The 8,349-nt window shown below is 66.8% G+C and overlaps 2 protein-coding genes across 2 annotated transcripts; both read right to left on the reverse strand.

Annotated features, from left to right (window-relative positions):
- Nucleotides 1-2,965: 2,965 nt before the first annotated feature.
- SMIM24 (small integral membrane protein 24) lies at nucleotides 2,966-4,223 on the reverse strand. The gene is made up of 4 exons (XM_079116652.1): nucleotides 4,071-4,223; nucleotides 3,612-3,723; nucleotides 3,379-3,441; nucleotides 2,966-3,130 (listed from the first exon to the last, which is right to left on the reverse strand). The coding sequence occupies exons 1-4, from the start codon at nucleotides 4,132-4,134 to the stop codon at nucleotides 3,013-3,015; spliced, it is 357 nt and encodes a 118-aa protein (XP_078972778.1). The 5' UTR covers nucleotides 4,135-4,223; the 3' UTR covers nucleotides 2,966-3,012.
- A 1,025-nt stretch (nucleotides 4,224-5,248) lies between these two features.
- On the reverse strand, nucleotides 5,249-6,230 carry SMIM44 (small integral membrane protein 44). The gene is given in 3 exon segments (XM_079114019.1): nucleotides 5,249-5,626; nucleotides 5,629-5,793; nucleotides 5,923-6,230. Coding segments are annotated over 3 exon segments (435 nt in total). The 5' UTR covers nucleotides 6,122-6,230; the 3' UTR covers nucleotides 5,249-5,555.
- Nucleotides 6,231-8,349: the final 2,119 nt, after the last annotated feature.

Here is an 8,349-nt window from a genome sequence, read left to right on the forward strand (position 1 = left end):
AGCTGCAGGTGGGGCGAGTCTTCCCCCTGCACCAGGTCAGGCCCTGGTGGCCGTCACCACCAGGGTGTCCTGGTCCGGGGGTGGACGTGGGGACGCTGCTCAGCACCCCGCAGGGCCCAGGATGCCACCCGAGAATGGTCTGACCCCCGTGTCCCCAGCGCCCACAGGAGCCCTGCACGCCTGCAGCTTGCTGGCAGCTCGCCCCAAGGCCCCGCCCACAGCCTCGAGCTCCCCCTGGCCTCCGGGAACTCCAGGAAGTCCCTCCTCTCTGCTCCAGTTCCCAAGGTGCCTCCTGCCTGCCTTCTCCTGGCAGGTCCCTGCCACTCAACCATGCTTCCAGAGGACACAGCAGGGAGGACATCCAGAGCAGCCTCCCTGGGGCTCAGCCTCCTTCACATCAGGAGCAAGGGTGGCAATGGAAAGAGGAGCACTGTGCTGGGGAGTGGGGGAAGCAAGGGGAGGGGCCTCACAAGGAAGCAGATCTACACAGCTCCAGGCAGAGGGCACAGCCATGCAAAGGCCCTGGGGCAGGACGAGCCTGGCGCTGGAGCCACAGGGAGGAGCCCGCGGGACTGGAGTGGAGATGTGAGGAGGAGGGAGGCAGGAAGGGGACAGGGCAGGTCGTGTAGGGGCCTGTGGGCCACAGGGAGAACTTGGGCTTTGACCAAGTGGGACCCAAGGGGACTGTGGGCAGAGGAGGGACCTGGTTCCGTCCTGTCACTTCCTCCTGTAGGAAGGTCTTCCCCCCTGCCCAGCACACCCCTGGCTGGCATTGCAAGCCCCCAGCCTCGGTCCCCTGTGCAGGCCGGCCACTCGGGATCAGCCTGTCTGTGTCCCTGGCCTTCCAGCCTGGGTCTTCTCAAAGCTAGGGCCAGGGAGACGGGAGGCCGTGGAGCCCAGGAGCAGCACAGGTGTGGGGCAGCCGGTGTTCTTGGGGGCTGGGCAAGCCTCCCAGGACCCCCACAAGAGCCCAGGATGGGTGAGCAAAGCTCCCACTGCTGCCCGGACTCCTTCCTACAGGGGCAGCTGGGGCAGAGTGCAGGCAAGACCTGGAGGCCCGAGGCCCTCTCCCCTGCTCCTCTCAGCCTCTTCTGCCTCCCCTTTGCGCTGCCGGATCAGAAGGACCCAGATAAAGCTCTGCAGGGTCCAGGCCTCCTGCCGGCCCCACGGCCGGCCCTGCACCTGGGGCATCCAAGTCCCCTCAGCCTCCCAGCGGGAGCCGAGCCTCCTCCTGGCCTCCAGCTCCTCAGGCTCCCTGGGTCTCAGGTGGTGGGTGAGGGGCAGTGATGTGCCAGCAGGCAGTTGGATGGGTGGACAGTGAGCAGACAGGTGGGAACAGAGCGGACAGGCGGAGCGAGTGGCTGGGGTGGTGAAGACATGGGTCCTGTCTGAGCCGCAGGTCGGGGTGGCAACCTCTGCAGGGCTCCGAGAGGCCAAGCCCCCAGAGGGCTCTGCTGGGCAGGGAGGGGCAGGTCCCGAGAGGAGGAGCCCGCCTGCAGCGTCCTCGCCATGCCAAGCGGAAGCTGAGGTGGCCTCCCACCCCCACCGGGGCCTCGCCGCAGCCCTGGGTCCCGCAGCTTGAAGACCCCGGCTGAGTAGGGGGTCTTGGTTGAGGCCTTCCAGGGTCAGCTACCCAGGTCCTCTCTCCTTGCTGCTGCCCAGGGCATCCCCAGGGTGGGGTGTGGCCAGTGCTCCCGAGGGAGGGGCTAGAGGGGCCCAAGCACCCCAGCACCCTGGCTCCCTGACATCTACCCCGACCTCCAGCTCTCCAGGGCCGGCAGAGGGGCCTGGCTTCCCTGGGCAGTGGGCCCCTCAATGGCTCCTTCAGCCTCGTGGACTTCGAGCTTCAGCAGAGCCTCGAGAATGGGGTGGTCAGAACTTTGCTCTCCATCAGAGAAAAGGAGCCACCTAGAGGTTCAGAGCGGTTGGGCCACCTTCCCAGGGCCACGCAGCAGTCCAGAGGAACATGGAAGACTGCCCCTACCCACAGCCCTCTAGGACACGAAGCTCGAGGCTTGACCTTGGGCAGAACCTGCAGGTGCCCTCATCACTGGGGCAGCCAGGGCTCCAGTTCCAGCCCTGCCATCAGCCAGGGAGACCTGTTCCGGAAACATCCGTCTTTCTGTTAACTGGGACTGATCAGCTGCTGGTGCAGGAGGGCGGGAAGCTCCCCAGCACCTGGGCCGGACAGTCATGAATCCTGCCACCCAACTGAGAATGGAGCCTCAAATGCTGGACTTTATCAAGCGCCTCACTAAGGAATGGCTGATGTCACAGGCATGGTGGCCGCGCCTGTCATCCCAGCCACTTGGGGGGCTGAGGCAGGAGGATCAAAAGTTCAAGGCCAGCCTGCGCAACCTAGCGAGACCCTGTCTCGAAATACAATTAAAAGGGCTGGAGGCTCAATGGTGCAGCCGTGCCAGAGACAGCTGAGAGGGAGGAGGGGACCGGCAGGGGCACACACTGAGACGGAAGGTGCCCAGCCCTTGCCAGCACATCTGGGGCACTGCAGGCCGGAGACTGGCTCTCGGAAACGGTCACGTGCCCCCAGACCAGGGTGGGGAGGGAGCGAGGACGTCCCAGGAGACGCCATGGGGCTCAAAGTCCAGGGCTCCCGCCACAAAGCCAAGACCACGCCGGAGTGCTTAATCCGCCCGGGGCATCTGGGCACCGGCTGGGCACCAGCTCCCACACCCGCCAGGCCGCTCCCCTCCGGGCGCAGAGACCTGAGGCCCTTGAGGGTTCCTGTAGGCTGTTTATTGCAGGTCCGGGGCCCCAGAGACCCCAAGCCTGTGGGAAGGGGCAAGTTCTGGCCAACAGACATTAGGCGAAGGGAAAAGAAACCAGGCAGTGGGCAGAGACACGTGGAGCCGTGAGACTGTGGGGAGGGGAAGCGTCCCCGGGCCAGGGTGCCCCGCAGTGCGGGAATGCCCACACCAGAGCGACCTCGGGGACGGGGTGCCCTGACTCCCGTGGCATCGTGCCGGCCTCCCGCGCGGGCGCGGGGGCTCCTCAGAGCGCTGTCCTCCTGGCTCCCGGCTCCCGCTCCTCCAGCTCCAGCGCCGGGTTGCGCTCTCCTCCCTCCTCCGCCTCTCTCTCCTTCCCGTTCTTCTCCCTCTTGCGTCCCTTACTGTGGGGATGCCAAGGCCACAGGGCAGTAAGGACCGGCCTCTGCCCAGCCCACGCTCGGGGCGCTGGGTGTCACGTCGCCCACCGCGGCTGGCCAGGCAGCTGCAGGCTCACGCCACAGAGCCAGAGCAACAGCTCGCCCACCTGCGAGGTGTCCTGGCCAGGGACGGCGCAGAGGCCTGGGGCGGGAACACGGCTCACCGCGTCCACCCACGAGACCCCCGACGCCCAGTGTCCACACAGGCCTACCTGGGGCTCTGGTCCCGGTGCACGCTGGGCTCCGTCCTCAAGGTGGCCTCCTCGTCCTCAGCTCTGCCGAGGCGAAGGCGGGCGGTGAGGCTGGGCCTGGTGGGGCTGCCCTCCGGGGCTGGTAAGGGCAGAGATGCCAGCCCCGTCCAAGGAGGGGCAGGGAATGAGGTGGCCTGGGGACGGGGCTGTCCTGGGAAGGGCCCAGGGGTCGGGCAGCGGGGGGAAGGGCCCACCTGGCCTTGGAGCACCAGACGCGGTTGGCCAGCATGAGCAGGAAGACCAGGAAGAGGAAGCCCACCACGGCCGCCAGGCCCACCAGCCAGGGCTTCAGGTGCCGCTCCGCGGCTGTCGGGGAGGCAGGTCAGGGGCGCACAAGGGGACAGGAGGGTCGGGGCACTGGGGGGCCTTGGAGGGGGCACGCCCCCAAGACTGGGCTGGGAGGAGGGCAGCTGGGCAGGTGGGCTCCCTGAGGAGGAGGGGCCTTCAGGGGGACCCAGTGGGAGGGGCCCAAAGAGGGACTTGGGGGGCCACAGGGGGCCAGGTAGGGCTGGGGAGGGGAGGCCTCGGGGACAAGGCAGGGGCTCCGCGGGTGGGGACCCCTCCCCAAGGCCTCCCTTTCAGTCCTGCTCCACAGCCCCCCGCCCCGCCCCCACCGGGCCCACGATTCTGCCCAGAGCCGCGCGGGCGCCTACCCTGGGCCTGAGCGGGCGAGAGGAGCCAGGTGCCCAGCACGACCAGTGTCCCCAGGGCCCTCATCGCCCACGAGCCAGCAGCACAACCAGGTCTGTCACTGGCCCTGCGTCGGGACCTGTCCAACAGGCAGAGGGTTAGCGGCGCCCAGGCAGGGCAGGGCCACTTGGCAGTCCAGGCGCTAGCCGAGGGCTGAGCACGCTTTAATCTCAGCCGCCTGGTGCTCTTCACTTACAGGAGCCTCTGCAGTGATGGCAGCAGCCGGTCTGGCCGAGGCCCTGGCGCCTGGCACCTAGCGGGCTCCTGCCCACGCCCCCAGGCAGACTCTGGACCCGGCGTGACATTAACCCGGGAGCGGCCCTCCCCGCGCCCCGCCCTGGGGCCGCCCCCTCTGCCCGCTGCCCATGCCCTGTGGGGCTGCTGAGGCCCTGGCACCCCGCTGGCCCCGGACCTCAGCCCCAGGTCTGGCCAGTGCACGCAGGGCCCCCGCTGGTGGTCAGACACATCATGCCCATTTCCTTCTGGTGGCCCGAGATACGGAGCCCAGAGCAGCCCCGTGCGGTCACAGCCAGAGGGGACGGAGGGGCAGCAGCACCAACCAGCCTGGGGCAGCCCATGGGCCACAGGGCCTCCATCCACCACCAGGTCTGGGTGCTGGGCTGGCTGTGGGACGGGGACACGGGGCAGGTGAGTCAGAGCCCTCACCCAGGCACTAGTGGCCTTGGCCTTGGGCCTCAGGATGATTAGATAGTAAGCCCTGCCCGGGCAGAGAAGGACCCACCCCAGCAGCCATGGGAGCAGCCATGGCCCAGGCACGTGCAAGAAGGCCCGAAGCCCTTGACACAACGTGTGAGTACCTACTGCATACACAGGGATTCTGACCATGACCTCTGGGCAGACAGGTCAGTCAGCAGAGCTAACACGGAGCCCAGACACGCAGCCCCAGGACCAGCCGTGGGTCCGCTCCATGCTGCCCTGCAGGCACACGTGAAGCTCCTGCTGTGTGCCCCATCCGAGGGAAGGAAGCCCCAGCGCCACCCTCTGGGGCGCACAGTCGAATCTGGACACCAGGAGCCCCAGGCAACCAGGAGGGGACTGAGGTGGGGATGGGTGCGAGGGGGACGGGGCAGGACCGCCCGCTCGGCTCACTGGCCCCGTGTCGGGACCTGTCCGACAGGCAGAGATTAGCGGCGCCCAGGCAGGGCAGGGCCACTCAGCAGTCCAGGCACTAGCAGAGGGCTGAGCACGCTTTAATCTCCGACGCCTGGCGCTCTTCACTTACAGACGGCGGGCAGCCTGCTTGAGGCCGAGTGGGGCTGGGCTCTGGGGGGCAGGATGGATGGCAGTGGCCAGCGTCCAGCCGCGGAGCCCTCTAGCCCAGAAAGGGGACCGCCTCCCAGGGTTGGGGCGGGTCAGTGCAGGACGGCTCTGGGGACCACGGGTTCCGGCACTCGACGTCTGGGGGCTGCAGCCGGGTCCAGGCCCGCTCATCCCAGCTTCCAGGGGCTCAGGACTGGAGGGTCCCTGAAGGCGCCGGAGGGAAGACGGGGTCTCGGGCAGGGGCTTCCGAGGGGACGCCCTCTCCAGCGCCACTGGCGTCCTCCTCATCCCTCCAGGCCAGGGCCAGCTGCAGATCCAGCTCCTCCAGGTCCTCAACGGCCACGCTGTTGGCCCGCTCTGGCCGAGGCGCCTGCTCCTGGCCGGGCTTCGGGCCAAATGCCCAGTCTGCAGCAGGGACGCTGGTGAGGGACCTCCTGGCCCCACCCTGCACCCCCTCCCTGGCCCAGGACAGGCCCTGGACGCCCCCTCCCTGGCCAGTCCTACCCAGGCCAGCTTGCAGTGGGCAGTGCTCACCAGCCAGGTCATGGGCCAGGTCTTTGATGAGGTGCCCAACGATGGCGTAGGCCACGGCCAGCACCAGCATGGCCGCTATCAGCAGGTACAGCCCATGCCTGGGCAGGCGGATGGTGTCCAGGGGGGGTGGCCGGTATTCCTCATACATGGGGGGGATGGCACTCCAGTCCTCCGGCTCCTCATCTGCCAGCCCCGGCATGGCGGCCGCCTGGAGCAAGGAAGCCCAGAGGTGACCCGCGCGGCGGGAGTATTAAGGGGCTTTGAACTAAGAGGATTGTGGCAGCTCCCCGGGGCCTCCATCCGTCTGCGGTAATCATAGCAAAACTGCTCCTCCCACAGCGCCCCACGCAGGGCCCTGGCACTTGCCGAGCCTCCTGAGAACGCCCACCCTGGCTTTCTCGTGGCCGGCCTGCAGCTCACCTGTTGGGCTGTTTACTGGGCACCCTGTGGGCACTCTTGTTTTTGCAGTGCTGGGAATGGAACCCGGGGCTACTAGCGGCCAGGCAGGTGCTGACGCTCAGCCACACCCACAGCCCTTTCAAATTTCACTTTGAGGCAGGGTCTCACTAACTTGCCCAAGCTGGCCTCAAATTTGCCATCCTCCTGCCTCAGCCTCCCAAACAGTTGTATGTCAGGCGTGGCCCCTGCACCCAGTGGCCAAGCACTTCTTTAGGTTCTAGGATAGCGAACATTGCAGAGTCCCTGTCTCCTAGAGGTCTGTCTCTGTGCTGCAGGGAGATGAAGGGTAACTCTCGAATAACTGGCACATTCGGGTAGAGGATGGGGCAGGGAAAGGAGTCACCAAGCCACGACTGTCATCCCAGCTGCTCCAGAGGCTGAGGCAGGAGGATCAAAGGCCTGAGGTCGGCCTCAGAAACTCAGACCCTGATTAAAAATCAAATTTAAGAAGGGTTGGGGTGCAGCTCAGTGGTAAAGTGCCTCTGAGCTCAACCACCCTTCCAGGGGAAGAGGTAGCCATGGACTCCGGTAAGAAGTGTCACTGGAGCCAAGGTCTCCAGGGGGAAGGGAGCCGCCCGGAGTACGGGGAAGGCCTGTGCAAGGCCCTGGGGAGTTGGTGGCACAGCCAGGAGTCCGTGTGGCTGGAGCAGAAGAGGGAGGCAGGGCAGGGGCAGGGCAGGGTGTGCAGGTCCTGGGGGCCACAGGGTTTTGAGCCGCAGGCAGGTGGGAGCTGTGGAGGGCTGGTGGAGGGGCCTGACTCTGGTGCTCAAAGGCGCCCTCTGGTGGCATCTGTGGGGAGGACCGAGTGGGGGCTCAGGTAGAACCAGGGACCAGGGTACGGGCAGCCAGGCTGCTCTGGATGGGAGACAAAGTCATCAATCCAAACCTGATGCTCCCAGGTCGAGCCCGGGAATGATGGTCTCCACTCCCTGAGGGGGACACTCCTTGGGAGTGACACAGCCAGGACAAGGCCACATGGGCGGGCAGAGGAGACCGGGGGTCAGATGCCAGATGTCTACAGCCTCAGGCCTCGGATGTCCTGGATTCTGGGGCTTCTTTGTGAAATGGGGCTGATAAAATGCAAGGGGAAGGCCAGTCCGGGCACCAGGGAGGACCCTGTCTCAGTGAAATTGTTTCGAGAGGCTGGGGTGCGCTGGGGTGGCTGGAGGTGGAGCCCCCACACACACGAAGCCACGCACAATACCTCCTGGGGCGCAGGGGCTTATGTGCACAGAGCAAGAGCCGGGGCATAGGCAAGTGGGGCCTCTGCTGAGTTAGGCCTCCTCTGCTGTCCAGTGAGACCTTGGGCAGCTGGGGCTCGGGTCTGTGCCAGGGCTGGAGCCCCTGGGAGGGGCGGGCAGGGGCCAGGAGGAGACGGGGTGCCAGGGCTGGGAGGCTGCATGCAGATGGCGTTCCCAGGAGGGACCTGCCAGGTCAGGCTGCCAGGGAAGATGGAGACCAGGCGGCCCCCCTGTGGTCTAGAGGGGGATCGGGGTGGGTGCCAGCTGAGGGCGCAGCTGGGGCCGTGCAGAGGCTGCAGGTGGGCACTGGGGGCAGCTGAGCTGGGCTGCGGGTGCTGGAAGGCTGAGCAGGTGGGGGGACCTGAGGGGCTGAGGACCCACCCTGTCCTGCACCCTCCACCCTGTGGGGTGCTTGGGACCCTGTTGTCCAGACCACTGTGGTGTCCCTCCCTGCCCCCGCTCTGGGGGAAGACAGGTGCCCCGTGACCGGGCCAAGGGGAAGCCCGTCCGGAGGGGTGCAGAGGCAGAGGCCAAGCCGCCCAGGGCCTGCCCCGCCATCTTGGGTGCACTGTTTTGAGAAAGGGCCTCCCCACGTCACCCAGGCTGCCTCAAACTCCAGGACTCACACAATCCTCTTCTCGGCCTCCCCTGCAGCTGTGGCAGCAGCACCCGCCATGGGCATCTCCCCATTGCCCCCTGTCCTGGGGTGGAACCCAGGGCCCAGCAC

Source organism: Sciurus vulgaris (genome assembly GCF_902686455.1).
Source record: "Sciurus vulgaris genome assembly, chromosome: 16".
Lineage (NCBI taxonomy): Eukaryota > Metazoa > Chordata > Mammalia > Rodentia > Sciuridae > Sciurus > Sciurus vulgaris.

Coding starts and splice junctions, on each gene's coding strand:
- SMIM24 (XM_079116652.1), bottom strand. CDS start 4,134: ATGAGGGCCCTGGGGACACTGGTCGTGCTGGGCACCTGGCTCCTCTCG. Junction 3,442..3,611: donor GTCTGGTGCTCCAAGGCCAG/GTGGGCCCTTCC, acceptor TCGCCTCGGCAG/AGCTGAGGACGAGGAGGCCA. Junction 3,131..3,378: donor CACCGGGACCAGAGCCCCAG/GTAGGCCTGTGT, acceptor GCATCCCCACAG/TAAGGGACGCAAGAGGGAGA.